A 19,494-nucleotide genomic window follows, 5' to 3' on the forward strand; every position below is an offset into this window, starting at 1 on the left:
GCAGCTAATTGGAATCAACAAACTCTCGCATGTGCCCACACATCTGTCTGTAGTAGTTGTGTTTGTTGCGTGTTAAGTTACTATCAGTGTCTGTCTGACTGACTGTGGAGTGTATATTAGCTGCATTTGTCAGGATAGCTCCAGATGGCCTGGTGTTTTGTCTAAGGGGATTAGGATTATCTTATAGACTCAAGACGAGTTTAAGAGCGATCACACTGTCTGACTACGCAGGCCTAATCCAAACTCCTCAGAAAAAGAGGGAGCTACATTTCATGCATACCACAATTCATGCAAACTTGAGCTCTGTTATTGATATTGCTGCTCTACTCCCTACATAGGCAGCAGCCTTTTAAAGCCCAAAGAGTGCTTTATTTTTCTTTTTTTTATGCGTACACTAGGTAATATGTACAAAATTCATCAGCATAGTGAGTGTACTGTAAGAGGCACAGCCGATGTTTCTAAAGGCCCAGGTATATTTCAGTTGACTGCACAACAGTGTTATTTTAGTTTTATTAATATTTTAAATATTTTGTCATTTTATTCGTTTTTTTTAGCTTTATTTCCATTAACAGAAATGTTTTTAATAGTTTTACTTAACGATAACCCTGCTGCACAAGCCTATTCAAAGTATCACTGCATGCGCACTACCTAGTGGACATTTCTGTTTAAGTGCTCAAATCATTTGCACATGCACTGTTGTCTGCACCGACACAAAAATCCAGCTGCACCCAGATGTCAGCGGACTGTGCTGATGACAAAATGACATCACACAGAATGTCCGCGAACTGGAGCAGAACACAGACAACGGAAGTATACTTTCGGCATAAACGGGCAAACACTGTACGCTCAGCTCACACATGTACATTTTTGCACTAATTAGTTTGACCACAACGTAACAATTCTGGTCCAGTCGAAAAAGAAACTGAAGAGACGAAACAACAACAAACTACTGGAGAAAGCACCAACAACAGATACAACCAAAGACACATGCAATAAAGTGCTGCAGGAATGGTGCACTTTTGTAGTCTAAACCCAGAAGTGTGTTAACATTTTAGCACTCCACTGTTTGGAAGTCAATGGTTTCTTGAAAGGGTTTTTGGTTAAATGCCTGAAATAAGGTCTGTGGTAAACTAGAAACTAGAAGGCTATTACAGCCTTATTGTGTTTATAATCACGCTCTTGCAAACTATTCTAACTCAAATTTCAGGGAAAATGTTTTTAAAATAAAGATTGAATGGGTTGTCGGAACATTAGTGACTGTGACATTGATTGAAGTCATGCGATTGTTCATAGCCTACGTTTAGCTTTTTAATTCTGGCGGTTGGATTTAAGCTTCATAAAAGTTGTGTTCATTTGTGAAGATTATCTGAATGAAAAAAATGTGTAAGAATCAAACTTTTGTTGGTCAGAGCTTATTTTCTGCAATAATCCAAAACCCATTGGAAAAATATTGGGTTTTTAATCGAGACAACCTCGACGATCCCAACTTTTGGATTGGCCTACAAAAATGCACAATCACTGTAGTGCTCTACTAACAAATTGGCCAAAATTAGGTACTTCAGAAGAGCCTTAGTGTTAGTAGCATATTTATAATGCCTTAAAATGCTGCCTAGGTAGGAAGCTCACTAGGGCTGTCTTTACCTCTAAAGACAGCCCTATGCATAACTAAGTAGGAAGGCATCAAGGCAAGTCCAAATCCAATGTTAGCTTCACTTCCTGATCCTGAGATGCCTTCATCTAATCGATCTTTCCCTGTGAAATCAAAATTGACCCTATTTACTTTGTTAGCGCATATTATTAGTCTTGTGGTGAACAATTAATCCGTGCAAGTAAATAAAAAAAAATAAAAAAATTTACCATGGTAATCTTTAATCAAAATCTGAAAAGTTACTTCCGGTCTGGAATGGCGTCTTTTTCTGATGACGTAGGTTTGACGGCTTGGGTTGAAAACGCTTAACCACTCCCCTCAAACCGTTAGTCTGCTATGAGCGAGAGATGGAGAGGAGGAGCGCTAAACCCTGCCCTCTGTTCAATATTCCGTTTCACTTGGAAATACGTCATAACACTGGAGAAAAGTCGTTTGCAACTTCCGGTTCACGGGGACTTTAAAGGCAGCATAGATGTATCCTTGCCTACCATTGATATCCCACAATCCTGTGCTTTCCATTCTGTGCCAGCTAAAAAATAAAGATGGCATCTGAAAGTAGCGGTTGGTAGTCAGTTTGTGTGTAAATGTACGTTTTTGACCAATATTTTCCACTTTTGATGTGAAGATGGCATCTGAAAGTAGCGGTTGGTAGTCAGTTTATGTGTAAATGTACGTTTTTGACCAATATTTTCCACTTTTGATGTGATTTCTAGCCAGAAAATACTATAGTAGTAATTAAATATTTGCTTAGTTATCAACAAAGCTTGCTCTAATTTGCTGTAGATTATTAAACCGTTATGCTGCCTCAGAAACCTGTCCAAAATCAGTTTGTGAGGAACCTTGGTGCGCAAACGCTGCCTACGAAGTCACTGCCTGGTAAGGCAGCAAGGCAAGTTTTCAGGCACAGCCAGTGTTTTGGAAACAGATCACACCAGAAAGCAGTACGTGTTCACAAACCCTTTTTCGTCAGAGTTCTGGGTTGGAATCAGGATATTCAAACTATTCAGATGTAACTGCACATACATAAAGTACACACCTGCCATTAATAACTACGGAGTTATAGTAGAGAATGACAAACAAACATTCTTGACGGCGCCCACGTCTCTGAACGCACACAGATATGGTTCACTGTCAGGTCACAGTACAACAAGGTTAAAAGGTATGTTATCAGTGTTCCGGTTTATGCAATACATTATATACCTTAACTGACACTAATTCTGAGGAAAGACGGTGAGCTTGAAGCGCAGTCTGCCGCATGGCTATTCCTAACTCCAACACAAAACTGACCTCTTGTAAGGACTGGGTGTACAGACTGTTCCACTGCACTCTGGAACAACATGATTCATTCTCTAGTCTACGCTATCATTACTGCAAGAAAAAGAAAATGAGAGACAGAGACAGATAGTGGAGGGAAAACGAGAAAAGCTGAGAGAGAAGAGAATATGAAGACATGACCTCCCCATTTAAGCTGATATTCAGGTAATGAAGGGGAAAGGTAAGAGGAGAGGGGGGGTATCAGAGAAAGTGAAGGAGAGAGCGAGATAAGACGATGAAAGGAAACCGAATCATGCATGTCGGTTGGGTTTCGAAGGCTACCGAACCTTGATAGGGGGCCAGCGGAGGGAATGGACTGTGTCTAACCATGACCCTTATTCACTTCACACAGACACACCGCCCTCACCAACACAGGGCACTACACACACAGGCTGAATCACAATTCTTATACTTGCAAAGTACAAACTAATATAAAATTTTTTTTTTTTTGAAGAAAAAAACACTAGTATTAAACAAATATGCATTATATTGATCAAAAGTGATAGTGAAGATATTAATAATGTTACAAAAGATTCTATTTAATCCAAAAAAAAAAAAAAATTCATGGTTTCCAGAAAAATATTAAGCCGCACAATTCTTTTCAAAATTGATAAGAATTTTAATTTCTGAAGGATCATGATTCATGACACATTGGCAACAGATGACATACACAACAAAAACTTTACACAATATTTACAAGCAAACCACATTTGGGTTCAGCCTTAGGATTCAGTGCACACTTTCACAGTTCTTAGTTATCATGACTTTCTATGTGCGTTTGAAATGGGCTAGTGGAGATCTAAACACGACTGAAAATAACAGGATAATTAAGCAAAACAAACTTGACCCAATTCTCCAGTTCTCAGCGTGGCTTAACTTGGACTATTTAAACATTACATCAGCTGGTTTTCTTTTATTCAGGAATCAGTAGTTGGGAGGGAGATAGTGGGGGAAAAGGAGAATCAAGCCAACAGCAGTATAAACTGGCTAATCATTCCAGTGAGAAGTAAACAAATATTCTTGCATAACGAACAAACTGCATTAAAGATCCAAAGCAAGCTAAGAGTTGAACAAACATTAAAAGCATTGTAGGAAAGTGTTGCTCACAAATGTATCTTTAAAAAAAAAAGTTCACTCAAAATATACAGATTCTTTTAGTTGTAAACCCACATGACTCAAGAAAAATGTTTAAGACTGTGCTGTTTTAGTTTTAGTTGTAAAAACACGACTCAAGAAAAATGTTGAAGACTGCTCTTTTCCATGCGATTGCATTTGAATGGGGAAAGAACCATAAACATGGTCCAATGATACTACGCACAAAGCACAAAGTTATCACGGTGAATTCTTGAAATATAGAACAAAAGTCACATTAACCACTTTATAGAAAGCTTTTCAAACACTGAAAAAGCTTGATTCCTCATTGATTGCAACGGAATGACCAGAACATTCTTTTTTTGCATTTCACAAGGCAAGTTCACAAGGCAAGCATCTCAACAACAGAAAGTCAAACAGTTTGGCACAACATAAGGATGAGTAAATAATGCAAAATGTCCTAAAAGCAGTGGTCAGACTAGTAAAAGTAGTTAAGTTGTAAGATTTTATGAAGTAAACAGTCAGATGACATGCAAGGTCAACAAACACCAGCTGTCTGCCGTTTGCCTTAGTTCTTTTTCCATTCACTTTCATCCTTGAGAACTCCCTGATCTAAATGCGCAGTTATCCGTCAAGAGGAAGCTCAGCTGACCCACTAAGACTTTCCCGCCAAGTCTTGAACTCTCGCAAAGCTAAAATAAAACTCGCATTCACACACACAAGGATGAGAGGCTGCCTGTCACACCCCTTATACCGGAATCACCGGCACTCGCTCAGTCCAAATCAGTGACCCAAATCAGTGCAAATGTGGGACAGCCACTTACAGGCACTGTGTAAACACTCCCCCTTCCCGCTATTGTATGTGATGTATATTTAGCCTGAACAGGGAGGCTAATGAGTGTTATGTTGTGAACTTGAACTGAAAATGAAATGCCACACTGAAGCACATTGACATGGAGCAATGATCAAATGAGAGGGAGAAAGAAAAATATGTAACTTGTGGCTCCCAGCCAAGGATTATGAAATTGTGCACCGGTATAAGCAGGTACTGTTGGCTCATCGCCCAAGAAACCCTGATGATTTCATGCTAAAACTTTTCCGACTCATTTGATTAGATAAACACAAATCTGTTCAGATGAGTCATATTTATAATAATAAAGCACTTTAATTACATTTACATAATTTATGCACTGCAGTTATAGATCATTCTGTAAAAGTCTTGAAATAAAAACACTCAAATCAAAAGGCAAATGCAGCGGAGTCTTAAAATGTGAACTAAGGATTAATTGCAATTTATAAACCTCATGCTGTTCCAAACTCATTCTTTCCTTCATGGTACTCAGAAATAGATATTTTGAAGAATATTCCTGCTGCTCTTTTCCATACAAGCTCCAGAAGAAAACATAAAAGGTAACCCATACGACTCAGGCTATATTCCAAGTTTTCTGGTGCCGTATTATATAATTTATTCATTGTATGGATATGAGCGGAGTTTACATTCCTCAAAATGTCTCGTTTTGAGTTCCATGAAAGAATGAATGGGTTTGGAAAGGCATATGAGTGAGTAAAAAAAGTTTTTGATTGGACATTGTCATAGAAAAAGAAAAGGCACTGGGATACCTGAGGAAGTAAGGTCCACGTAAGCTTAAAGTCATAGTTATGGGCTGACCCGAACCGATCAGATGATTAGATAAATATAAGACTTCCAAATAAAGTCCAGCATCAGATTTAATAATGAAAAAATAACCTCTGTTCTTGATCAGCAGGGAAAAATGTGATCCAGTAATCCAATATCAGCAGTGATGTATTTTGAGTTCAGTCAGAACAGCCAAAGAGGTTAGAACAGCTCACCGCAGTGTGGTTTAAAAGAGCACTAGTCGTGGTTAGATGTGGTTAAAAAGTGCACCACACAGACAAAACAGCAGCGGGGAAGACATCTGTCCAGTGCAAGTATCCAAATCCAGACATTAGCCGTAACCCCTGGTCTGTGGCAGATGGGAAAAACCATCAGTCCATGTGTCTAAACATCACAGACCCTGAAGTGTGTCCTGCTACTCCACAGGGAAAGTCGAGGTATCACTGCAGCTCACAGCAAACCAATGAATCTGACAGCACATTCTTATATTGATCTGAAAAATACATTACGAGCCCTTCATTTCTTTGGTCCATCTGTGAGCTTGACCCCAATAAGCCCCATCAGAGCCGTGAGGTGAGTGCTATAGTACAGGTACCTGCCTGTCAATGACATTTTTATGTTCGGTAGGGTTTGTGTCCTGATCTGAGGCTTGCTCAGCTTTTCTCCTCTTGCGGACTTGATAAAGATGGTTTTTGGACTTCTGGTGTGCTGGAGGTCAGGACAGTTCAAATATTAACACCAATAGTCTTATTGTAAGATGTTTGAGAATGCACTGGTTTTCAAGTTTGCAGAAACTTACCCGTCCATTCCAAGTCGCCGATGATCACCTTTTCGCACAGATCGCACATGTGATGACTCCGTTTGTTGCGAGACTCCACACCCTCAGCTCTGATTGGCTTTGTGGATGGCTGCTCTCCCTGGAATGGTTTCAAAAGTAGATATGTGTGGGGATTAGTAATTGGCCTCAAATAAATCTTTAGAAATGATGATACCTAATAACCTAATGATAACTAAAAAATAAAAATGAAAAAATAAACACCTCCAAAAATCACTGACAGGAAACTAGCAACACAAACGATTATGCAGAACCTCCATGGCTAGGTTCACAAGACAAATCATGATCAGAGGGGTGTAAAAGGAGACATTATTTGTAAACTAAACAAGAAAGGAAACAAGTCCAACCTTTTGGAGGCAGTCCAGGATCTCTAAAGCAGGAGTAAGTACAGTAGTCTCCCAATTGGTCACATCTGTCACATCCAGACCGTAAACAGGAGGCACATTGCTAGAAGGTCCTGAAGATTTTGAAGATAAAAGGACAAAAGATTACACTGATGAAATGTATTTTGATTAAACTTGAAGAATAATTATGGTGCAATGTAATGGTGTGACTCAGTTAATGTTACACCTTAGGCTAATGATTAAATTACTTTCCTCAACTTTCAGCTCGAGTCCATTGGGAAAAACAATGACCACGATTTGCTACTTGCTAATTAGGTATCGGCTCATTATAGAGAGCATATGATTGCGCAAAACATCTGTTCAGTGCAACATACTGATCTATATTTTTGGTTCATTTTCCTGGAAGAGAAAGACTAAATTTTATATCTGCTAAAATTGAATTTAGTCTAAGTCAAGTCAAGTCAAGTCAAGTTTATTTATATAGCGCTTTTCACAACACAGGTTGTATCAAAGCAGCTTCACAGTAATAAATTAGAACAATACATCAATGTTTGTTTCTAGTGGAACGTCTACGTTTGGTAATGCTGATCAATAGTATCGTTGATTGATTAATTCAATTAAATATCCCCAAATATCCCCAACTGAGCAAGCCAAAGGCAACAGTGGCAAGGAACCGAAAAACTCCATCTAAGTGAATTTAGTCAATGTATCCTTTTACGATGAAACAGAAGTAGTGAAAGATCTTTTCTTCTGTATTGCGACGCATCCGAATATAACGAATGATCAAACAAGGGGGGGTCTTGGTTCTATCCAGTTGTTTGAATTTTGAGAGGTGGGCATTGCACTCAAAAGTAAATGAGAACTTGCAGTCGATGGACTAAAAGTCCAATTTCATTTAACAATTTTCAATTAAACAATTAACGATTAAAAATGTCAAGGACAAGAGTGTGGAACGGATGGAGTACTCAGTATGGAGTGAAGCGGGGAGTGCCTGCAGCAGCCTGAATCTGCTGAATCACTGCTGCTCGATAATCTCCAACTGCATTCTGACACTGTCAGCAGAGACGACCTCACTCTGCCTCCCTCAACGCTATTGATCCATGCACAATACAGCAGACATGCACAGATAATGAGAAGCCCATACGTTAAACACATGCAGAGTAAAAAAAAAAAAAAAAAATCAAAAACACACACACATACTGCAGGCAACACACAAACACAAACACTCAGACTGCAGGAAAGATTAGGGTGTTCTGGTCACAAAAAAAGGATCTACAGGGTAAATTATTCTGGTCCCCAGGTATTATTATAGTACATTTCTTCTCATGATCTGAGGCATCATTCATGTCTACAGAGGAAACTGTGTGGGACAAGTTAGGTCAATATAGGGTTGTGGCCTGTTCAAATAACCCAACCTAATGCTTGGCTTAGTGAGAAACACTTTGTGTTTAGAACTTGTTAAAAAACACTGAACAGGCTTTCTGAAACTTATACTTCACACATGCCTTTGAGATGAAAAAACACATGCCTTTGAGATAAGTCATACATTGCAAGTGGTAAAAATCACACTTGGCTGCCTGGAACACAGAGACACTCTAATTTTAAAAATCTGTCAACCAGCAATGAACAACTCATCTGTGTCTTACAATGAGAGGCCATGACCTGCTGTCATGCTTTACTCAAATCCTCCCACTTCCTTTATTAAACACAATAGACACATTATCTACATCAATTATAGGTTAAACTGCTTAAAACAGGAATAGAAATGATATAGGAAAGTATAAAAAAAGTTCCATTAGCAACATCTTTTTTCTCTGATCTTGGCTGTCTGGTGCTGCTCTAAACTGAAGGATATCACACACAACTGTGACCATATCATTTTAAGACAGTATTAAAAAAAACTTTCAATCTGTTTGGATTAATACTGAAAATCAATAATATGACATTTCAATGGGCAGTACAGTTGTGGCGCCATTAAAAAAAAAAAGAAAAAAGAAGCTCTAAGTAAGAAAAAAACCATGGTATTATCAAGGTAAAATGGAAATTACCATGGTGCATTGCAGTTAAAAAAAATCGACATTATTTTAATTTTTTTAAACTGCAATGCACCGTGGTAATACCCATTTTACCAAGATAATACCATGTTTTTTTACCCTACAAATCATTGAATTCAGGTGTTCCAATCACTTCCATGGTCACAGTTGGATAAAATCAAGCACCTAGGCATGCAGACTGCTTCTAAAAAACATTTATGAAAGAATGGGTCACTCTAAGGAGCTCAGTGAATTCAAGCGTGGTACCGTGATACGTTGCCACCTGTGCAATAAGTCCATTCGTGAAATTTCCTCACTACTAAATATTCCACGGTCAACTATTAGTGCTATTATAACAAAGTGGAAGCAATTGGGAACAACAGCAACTCAGTTGTCAGAGCATGCTGAGGCGCACAGTGCGCAGAAGTCGCCAACTTTCTGCAGAGTCAACAGCTACAGACCTCCAAACTTTGTGTGGCCTTCAGATTAGCTCAATAACAGTGCATAGAGAGCTTCATGGAATGGGTTTCCATGGCCGAGCAGCTGCATTCAAGCCTTACATTACAAAGTGCAATGTAAAGCGTCAGATGCAGTGGAGTAAAGCATGCCGCCACTGGACTCTAGAGCAGTGGAGACGTGTTCTCTGGAGTGACAAATCACACTTCTCTGTCTGGCAATCCGATGGACGAGTCTGGGTTTGGTAGTTGACAGGAGAACGGTACTTGCCTGACTGCATTGGGCCAAGTGTAAAGTTTGGTAGATGGGGGATTATGGTGTTGGGTTGGGCGTGGTCCTTTAGTTCCAGTGAAATGAACTCATTTTGGACAATTTCATGCCCCCAGCTTTGTGGGAACAGTTTGGGGATGGCCCCTTCCTTTTCCAACTTGACTGCGCACCAGTGCACAAAACAAGGTCCATAAAGACATGGATGAGCGAGTTTGGTGTGGAGGAACTTGACTGGCCTGCACAGTGCTGGCCTCAACCCGACAGAACACCTTTGGAATGAGTTAGAGCGGAGACTGCACGTCCAACATCAGTGCCTGACCTCACAAATGCGCTTCTGAGAATGGTCAAAAATTCCCATAAACACACTCCTAAACCTTGTGTAAAGCCTTCCCAGAAGCGTTGAAGCTGTTATAGCTGCAAAGGGTGGGCCAACTCCATAATAAACCCTATGGATTAAGAATGGGATGTCATTAAAGTTCATGTGCATGTAAAGGCAGACGTGTATTAGTTAATAGTATTCTTCATACTCAAAGATATTTCTACAGCATTGGTTAATCCTAATGTTTATTTCAACAACTACAAATACATAATTAAAACCAAAAAGTAATTACTGCTGCATTACTCCAGCAAAAAAGTAAACAGTGGTGCATCTTAGTCTTTTAATTTGAGAAAATTACTTGACTCAATGCAATTTGATTTGATCCAAGGCCCTGTTATTGGTTTTAAGGTATTAATAAGCATTTTTGTCAATCCATTCACAAGAGGACAGCGCTAAATACACGTGTAAACGGGGGCTTTAACGTTTTGAGCTTGTCCACTTTCGACCACTTCCAGAGGTAATCAAAAAAGCATCTGACCGGATTGCTTTGTAGCGCAAACATTCATGTGATCTAATGCATTCGAACAACCACAAAAAAACACCTACAGACCTAATATGTAAACTATGTGAAGCGTGCTAGCCAGATGAGATTTAAACTTTGTAGGCTGAAGAACCAAGTTTAATTTGAAGAAGAAAAACGTACTAAGCACAATGTTCTCTCACCATTTCTAATTTCTAACACGCACTCAGAGCTTTCGCCGTGTTCTTGCTGCTATCAGAGTAGAAACGAAAGCTGCTGCTCTCTGTGTGTTTTCCCGTCATCTCTGGTCGTGTTCATATGTAAATTGTGCAAGCTTATCTCGTCCATTAGATCGAAAGATCTGAAAAAGCCCCATAGATTTACACACCTATAGACCCTCCCCTCAAAGAAAACTGGACATTTTCTCCATCTACTTGTGATTCGAACGACCAAAATGCATTTTAATACCAGGTGTAAACAGGCCCTAAGAAAGCTAACTGGGGTCAGTGAAGTGTCACTATGATCAGTTGCAGTGGTTGGGCTCATGGAGGCATAATTAAATCATAATGTAGACATAAGCAGTCAAGATTTTCCTGCTGTGATAACCAGTTTCGAAGAGGCATCTTTCTGGCATGATATTTTTCAAACAGCCTCTACTTTCAAACACTGTCTAGTTGAACTATCAAACTACTTTGAAATGGCTTGGCATCCTATACTTACAAATGTTTGTTTTTCTTTAAGGTAATGTTAGTAAAACTGACAAACACGAACTGAATATGCAAGAGCCTGTTTATTATTTATAATTGCTGAATTGCACAATGGTGCTGACAAAAACTATTTGAGCTTTTTATGATAAAGAATAAACCTGACAAATTCAATAATTGTTTTTTTTAAACTGCCACCTATAATTGCTAGTACAATTTTTGACGTGTGAAGCCCTCTTTTTTTAAAAGTAACAGAATTTAGAGGAGCCAACACTTCACAAGGACACTCACACCTGTTTGCCAGAGGAAAATGTTACGCAAGTCCAGAACTGTCACAAAGAGAATGTCCTTAAACACTTCTTTAAAACAAGAAAAAAGCTATTAGTAAAAAAAGACAATGCAAAAAAAATAATTTGCATAAAATGCAACGTACATTACCACATTGTTTGTAACCGTAGTTAAATGTTTATCACCGAAAATCAATTTCTTTGTCAAACAGTTACTCCACGACTGGCACAAAGGAACAGACTGTTCTTAATTTAACCCTTGGTCAACCACTGGAATGCCTCCAAATGCAGTCTAGTTCCTTATCTAGATGACACCAATAAGTATTACATAATCCAGAAAAACAACAACAGCATCCAGAATATTGAACACACTAATAGGCATTTAAAAACATGAATGGTTATCAAATAGTAAAATGTTTCATTACAAAAACAAAATAATAATAATAATAATAATAATAATAATGATGATGAATTATTGAAATTAATACATAAATAGTACATTCAATTTCACCTGATCATTTTTTTTTTTGTTTCTAACAAACCTTTTCATCAAAAAGTAAAATTGAGTTTCAATGCTAACAAGACAAATCCAGGTTATAAATAAATATAAAGTTATAAACTAACCGTCACTTAATCTATTCATTAAAAGCATTTTATGATCGTCTGAGCATTATATTTAATGAAATGTATTACAATGATGATTTAAATAAATATAATTCAATATCAAATACCTGCTGTCAAATTTGATAAATTGTATTGTTTAAAATTAGTATATGCACTATTAAACAGACACTGCCGCTTTGCAACTAAATATTCATTTTGAAATTTAAAATCAAAATATAAAATCCACTAATTTATTACACTCAGCAAAGATATCTCATTATGTTAATAATGTCTTAGAAAGCTATGCATTAAATGAGATGCATACAGCTTTTGCATTGGCACCAATTGCACAGGTGTTCCTGCACACAAGAGACCCAGCGTCCCACTTAGCTGATGTAAAGCATCTCTTTACCTCAAACTAAACCTTGTTGCATCTTGCTTGCCGTCGCTCCTAATCAAAGACCGTTCTGCAGTCTTTATGTCCGCTTTTGTGCTTATCAGAAAAGAGAGGCAGCAGGTGGGCCTGCACAGAGACACCTGGCCTACCTGAGCCATGTGGGGAGTGGAGGGCTTTTTTTGTACCTCTCTCTGGGGTATAGAAATTAGAGGGAACGGGTCAACGATGGCCATCTGGGGGTAAACAGATGCTGAACGGAGGGCTTTCCCCCACCCAAAATTCAAATCTCAGTGAAATCTAAGTCAAGTAATCTTGCCAGACCTGAATGAAGGAAAAGACGAGAGAACAAGGGTTTCTGAGATCTCAAATGTCTGCCTAAATGAGGCGGTACCTCTGCAGCACACCCACGGCAGACAGCCGTGCGGCTGCTGCCTTTTGAGATGTGAAGACCCCTCGCTGACCAACTGGCAGATCTTTTCCAGAGTCTCCAAAGACATGGGCATCAGGAAACACACTGAGCAGTCACACCTGCTGCTGTTTGTGTGATAAGAGAGCCTAGGCCAAGAAAAGATGAAGGAGTGGATATGGATGTCGGCACAGGACACCAACTGTAATGTTGGACAGCTGTAGGACTAATCATCAGACATCCAGCTGTAGGTTGTGAACACCAGGTCAACACCTCAACAGCTGTTTTTAACTCCTTTTATACCTTAATTTAGTTTACATTTGCTTATACATTACGTGGCCATCTTCAGCTAAATCTTCCACCGTATGCCATTCACAAGCTCAACACGTTCATGTATAATCAACCATGGACAAAGGTCCATATGCAAACGGATGGTATCCGTATTCTTGCGGGAATGCATTTAGGGAGTGTGGGGCGTGTCCCGAGGTGTGTGTGTGTAAGGGGACACTTTTCTATGTCGCACCTGTCGCGCATCCCACTCAGGTTTCCCCTATCGTTGACAAAAGGCAAGAGACTGTTACTTAGTGCTCACATTGCCTCCCTGAGCTGTCGACTGAACTGTTGTCACGGTTACCCCCCAAGCTACTCTCCCTAGGGAAGCGGAAACGGAGCTCGTGTTCACCCTAATCCCGAATTCAGCTGTCAACGGTAGGGTTCAAACCAGCACAGCTCAATAAGGTAACAAGCAGACTGACTATTAGAGCTGGCTATTGGCTGCAAATTAATTGATTTTAATAAGGGAGACACATCACAAGAACTTTTCTTCCAAACTATTTTTGACTGCTCTGAAGGTGATGCTCCCTTCACAGCTGTCAGCTTGGGGCAACAATATCAATATACCGAACTGGCTTATTTATATCAGCTCAGAGTTTTACAAAAAAAACCACTGATTGAAAAAGGAAAGAGGAGATGTTGATCGCCCCATAGAGGCCAGGGGGACAATGAACGCAAGTTTGCCCTCAATGAACCCACAGTCCTTATCCTCAAGAGGCCTCACCATAAACTCCAACCTCCTGCCACCTTCTGAATTCCTATCAGTACTCTAATGCCTGCAGGATTAGACCGGTCAGCTGAGGGCCCCATGAGGCACTAGGATGCGTGGGGTGTGGAGGGAGGGATCAGTTAGGCTACTGACAGGCAGCCACGGGAGCTTAACCAGACCAAAATCAGGTCAGAGTCCAGCAAAGGGTGGGAGAGAGGTGAGGAAGGATGCAAGGGGTTTAGTTGTGATGACTTGAGACCCACTGGCCTGATGAACCTGAAGTAAGGCAACAAGAGGTGACCCAAGAGTTTAAATGCTTCTTAGAAACCATTAGTGTAGTACTCAAGTTCGTCTCAAGTCCTAGTCTAAGACCATAATTTCAGGAGCATTTGAACTAATGAACATTAGGACTCCAATGAGCTGGTCTCTACTAGTCAAAGAAAATATGGTCTTGGGCTTGGACTTGAGTACTACAATACTGGCTAACAGAGCTGTTGAAAATGTAGAGAGAGAAATCTAGCCTGCTACTTATCTAATTATTTTCTTAAATAATTAGGATGGCAAAAGGCTTGGTATACCACATGGACAGAGCTGAAACTTGCCACGCTGCAGGACTGATCACTGATCAAAGCACCAGGAACCATCTGGTGAAGAAAAATACTTTATAAGAACATGACCAAAAGGCTCCTAACTCAGGAGAAGATTCTTCAGTAACTAAAATCAGGACAAAAATGCCATAGAGGAAGGCCACATTCACAGACATCTCACCTAACGCCAGCTGCCCTCGTGTGTAGGGTTCAGCCGCAAATGGTGGGACACAAAACTACTCTTAATAAGGGCTAGCCACTGTCTCTGCCTAATCTCATTATGGCTAACAGGATTGCTGGTAGTCTCCACAGGGATGGGGAGCAAGGGATAATCCAGGCCAGAATCTTCAGAAACGGGTCAGAATCCAAAGGGAATGCCCAAATAATGTTGGGAAGAATGGTAGAGGCGGTGAAGGCCAAGGACTTCCAGGGTAAAGTGGAAATCTAAGGTAAATTCAAGACATTAGTTTGGTCAGTGTTGAGGTGCTTACAGGAAGTAGAACAGGAAAGAGGAGTGGAAGACATGAAGATGATGCATGTGACAAGTGGACAAAAAACAACATGCATGTAAACTTAAAAAAAGCATGTTCCAATGAACATTGTCATCATGTCATTCCAAACCTATATGACTTCCATGGAAATAATTTTTTTTTTCCAAAAAAAAAAGTTTTAAAAAGAATACCCTGGCCACTCTTTTCAACAAAATAAAAAAAATACTAAAATTATTTTAAAGACATTTGATAGAGCTTTGCATGAAGAACAGACCAAAATGCAAATCGTATTTCACTGAAAGTTTTTGACATCCAAGCTAGCTCTACTTGCGGTGTTCACGAAAGTATTTTAGAGAAGTAGCAACGTCTGATTTGTGAACCAATTATTCCAAATGGTATGAACGATTTGTTCACAAATTGGACTGTAAAAGTTTTTGAGTTTAAATCATTCATGTGTGGAACCTGTTGGGTGACAAAATTATTTAATTAAGGATTATTTATGGATGAATTATTCCTTTAAAGCTTGTACACACAGGATATGATTGCACTTTATCAGTGATGTTTTTTTGGGGCTTTTTTTACATTTTGGGTCTAGGCCTATATAGATAGACCGCTGCATCACATATCATTTCATAAGCATAACGTTAAAATTAGTTCAACTTTAAAAAAAAAAACACACTTCTTGAGACCCTCTGCGTTCTGTTTTTGTCCCACTCCTTGTAGCTGTTCTGTACTCAAGATACACGTCCTGTGTGAACGCCCCCTGTGCCATGCACATGCACACATTCCTTTTAACTTTATAACTTTTATTATGCAACAAACTAACAATATTTCACTTCTACACTCTCCACTGTTATGAAGTGTCCTTCACCTCCTTTCTCTTAATAAACTTCACACCCTGATGTCACCAGCACAAACATAAACACACAGCTGTTTAACCACCGAAGTGCTTACTGCTTCGGTTGTTGTCTGTTAGGAAGTAAAAGTACAAACTGTTCAGACTGACCGTGTCTTGAAACACCCAAACTTTACGAGCATTTGATCTTTTATCAACCCAAGGCCAGTAAATACTGAACCCTGAGCCTTGGAATTTTGAGGCTGTCTGTGAGGGAGGGGTAGCCTTCAAGCACACACACACAGTATTTCTCCATGACTGTTTGTGTGTTTAATGGTCTGTGTGAAGTCCATCTCGTTAAAACCAGCTGTGATTACCTGACCATTAGACCGTACTGAAAGAAAACGAAAAAGAGACACACAGCTACAGTAACCTCTGGGGGCGACCAATATTCAACAGCCAATATACAACAGACAAGCCACGAGTGAAGCCAATATTTAATGTCCAGCAATGAATTCAGAATTGAGATGAGTGAACTGAACTCTAATGGTGAATGCACTTCCCTTGTGATCCAAATTGAAGTCAGTGGCTGCAATGCACTCTGAACTTACACAGCTGCAGTGTTGCGGAGCATCTAGCAGCAGAGACTGTACCTCGCAGACAATTAAACCCTCAAACAAGGGGCAGGATGAAAAGGGGAGGACGACAAACTCACGTTAAAGGGAAACTTTTCATGCAATGTCGCCACGAATTTATTACAGGGAAAATATGGCTAGAACAATCTGTGGTTTGGTGTCTTATGGGCATTAAATAAGCTGCCTTCTGAATTTGAACCATGCACAACACCAAGGAAAGAGTGTGTATTCAGCAAGACTTACTCTTGAGGAATCGGTTGCGGACCCATTTGTTCTGTTTTCGAGCATAGCGGCGAGTCGCTTGCTTGAGAGACTCGACCCCTGTGAGAGAAAGAAATTACAAGATCAATATATGACGGCCACACCAAGTACTGTGTTAGATGTTTGTGGGAGACAACATGTAAAAAATAAAAATAAAAAGTAATGCGCAATAGGTTTACCAACTCAATTTAAAGTGCTTAATAGCATAGAGGACAAGGAGAAGAGGAAGAGGCAGTTCCATTAAAAATCTCAGCCACCCCACCCCCTCTCAATTCACTTCCCCTTCAGTATATCCTCTTACCACTGGTGCCACAGCATATTGGGCTGTCTGTGTACTAAGGCTACACAATTTAGTCAAATTTATTTATTCTTTCAACAAATATTAGAATTTGAAATGTTATATTTAAAGGGATGGGTCACCCAAAACTTTCCTACATCTTTGGAACAAAAATGAAAACATTTTTAATATTTGCTTATCCTTTTTGTTGAAGGTCCATGCAAACAAAAGTCTCATGCATCAAAAAGCACAAAAAGTTGTCTTTCTGAAGACACACAATCACTTTCTATGATGAACAGATTAACTTTAGGATTTGATTTACATATAAACATTAATCAATGCACATCCATGGGGCACATCAAAAATGATAAAGGAAGCTCAAATATGCTTGCTTGACACACCAGAAGCATATAGGTTTTTGTTTTCGGACATCAAGCAAACAGTTAAGCTTCATATTTTACAATGCCTTTTTGTACTTTTTGATTTATAAAAGATTTTTGTGGAACGGCATGAGTGTGACTAGATGACAATTTTTCTTTTTCAGTGAACTATCCCTTTAAAAATCTTGCACTGCTGCCGCTTAGATAAATATATAAAAAAAGTCATAAAACCACAAACAAAAACAAGTAGAAAAATTGTTCTTATAAGATATATATAAGAACAATTTATCAACTTTTTTTGTCTAGTCAATGGAAAACGGAAAGAAATATATACACATGTAAGTATGTATGTATGTATGTATGCATGTATGTATGTATATATATATATATATATATATATATATATATATACAGTGAGGAAAATAAGTATTTGAACACCCTGCTATTTTGCAAGTTCTCCCACTTGGAAATCATGGAGGGGTCTGAAATTGTCATCGTAGGTGCATGTCCACTGTGAGAGACATAATCTAAAATAAAAAATCCAGAAATCACAATATATGATTTTTTAAGTATTTGAACACCTGTCTATCAGCTAGAATTCTGACCCTCAAAGACCTGTTAGTCTGCCTTTAAAATGTCCACGTCCACTCCATTTATTATCCTAAATTAGATGCACCTGTTTGAGGTCGTTAGCTGTATAAAGACACCTGTCCACCCCATACAATCAGTAAGAATCCAACTACTAACATGGCCAAGACCAAAGAGCTGTCCAAAGACACTAGAGACAAAATTGTACACCTCCACAAGGCTGGAAAGGGCTACGGGGAAATTGCCAAGCAGCTTGGTGAAAAAAGGTCCACTGTTGGAGCAATCATTAGAAAAAGGAAGAAGCTAAACATGACTGTCAATCTCCCTCGGACTGGGGCTCCATGCAAGATCTCACCTCGTGGGGTCTAAATGATCCTAAGAAAGGTGAGAAATCAGCCCAGAACTACACGGGAGGAGCCCAGCCTGAAAAGAGCTGGGACCACCGTCTCCAAGGTTACTGTTGGTAATACACTAAGACGTCATGGTTTGAAATCATGCATGGCACGGAAGGTTCCCCTGCTTAAACCAGCACATGTCAAGGCCCGTCTTAAGTTTGCCAATGACCATTTGGATGATCCAGAGGAGTCATGGGAGAAAGTCATGTGGTCAGATGAGACCAAAATAGAACTTTTTGGTCATAATTTCACTAAACGTGTTTGGAGGAAGAAGAATGATGAGTACCATCCCAAGAACACCATCCCTACTGTGAAGCATGGGGGTGGTAGCATCATGCTTTGGGGGTGTTTTTCTGCACATGGGACAGGGCGACTGCACTGTATTAAGGAGAGGATGACCGGGGCCATGTAATGCGAGATTTTGGGGAACAACCTCCTTCCCTCAGTTAGAGCACTGAAGATGGGTCGAGGCTGGGTCATCCAACATGACAATGACCCGAAGCACACAGCCAGGACAACCAAGGAGTGGCTCTGTAAGAAGCATATCAAGGTTCTGGCATGGCCTAGCCAGTCTCCAGACCTAAACCCAATAGAGAGTCTTTGGAGGGAGCTCAAACTCCGTGTTTCTCAGCGACAGCCCAGAAACCTGATTGATCTAGAGAAGATCTGTGTGGAGGAGTGGGCCAAAATCCCTCCTGCAGTGTGTGCAAACCTGGTGAAAAACTACAGGAAACGTTTGACCTCTGTAATTGCAAACAAAGGCTACTGTACCAAATATTAACATTGATTTTCTCAGGTGTTCAAATTCACACACACACAAGTTAACCATTTTGATTTTTTTTTTCTCCTGTAATGGCAAGGCTGCATTTTGAGCAGCCATTACTCCAGGCTTTACTGCAACATGATCCTTCAGAAATCATTCTAATATTCTGATTTTGATCCTCAAAAAACATTTCTTATTACTATCAATGTTGAAAACATCTGTAATATTTTTGTGGAAAACACAATTTTTTCAGGATTCTCTGATGAATAGAAAGTTCAAAACAGCAGCATTTATTTGAATTACAAATCTTTTGTAAAATTATAAATGCCTTTGACTTCTGATCAATTTAATGCCTCGATGAATAAAAATATTGAAC

The 19,494-nt window shown here is 39.4% G+C and overlaps 1 protein-coding gene across 2 annotated transcripts in view; it reads right to left on the reverse strand.

The window, feature by feature from the left end:
- Nucleotides 1–3,412: 3,412 nt before the first annotated feature.
- The window catches only part of trit1 (tRNA isopentenyltransferase 1), a 47,572-nt gene continuing 31,490 nt past the window's right edge, over nucleotides 3,413–19,494 (reverse strand). For both annotated transcript variants that reach the window (XM_081377014.1, XM_081377015.1), the window contains 4 exons: nucleotides 16,698–16,775; nucleotides 6,873–6,982; nucleotides 6,490–6,607; nucleotides 3,413–6,398 (listed from right to left, as the gene is read on the reverse strand). In XM_081377014.1, coding sequence (XP_081233140.1) covers nucleotides 6,271–6,398; nucleotides 6,490–6,607; nucleotides 6,873–6,982; nucleotides 16,698–16,775 — 434 coding nt within the window. In that variant the 3' untranslated portion in view covers nucleotides 3,413–6,270. The remainder of the gene's footprint in view (nucleotides 6,399–6,489; nucleotides 6,608–6,872; nucleotides 6,983–16,697; nucleotides 16,776–19,494) is intronic.

This window comes from Scardinius erythrophthalmus (genome assembly GCF_964197995.2).
Source record: "Scardinius erythrophthalmus genome assembly, chromosome: 10".
NCBI classification, from domain to species: domain Eukaryota; kingdom Metazoa; phylum Chordata; class Actinopteri; order Cypriniformes; family Leuciscidae; genus Scardinius; species Scardinius erythrophthalmus.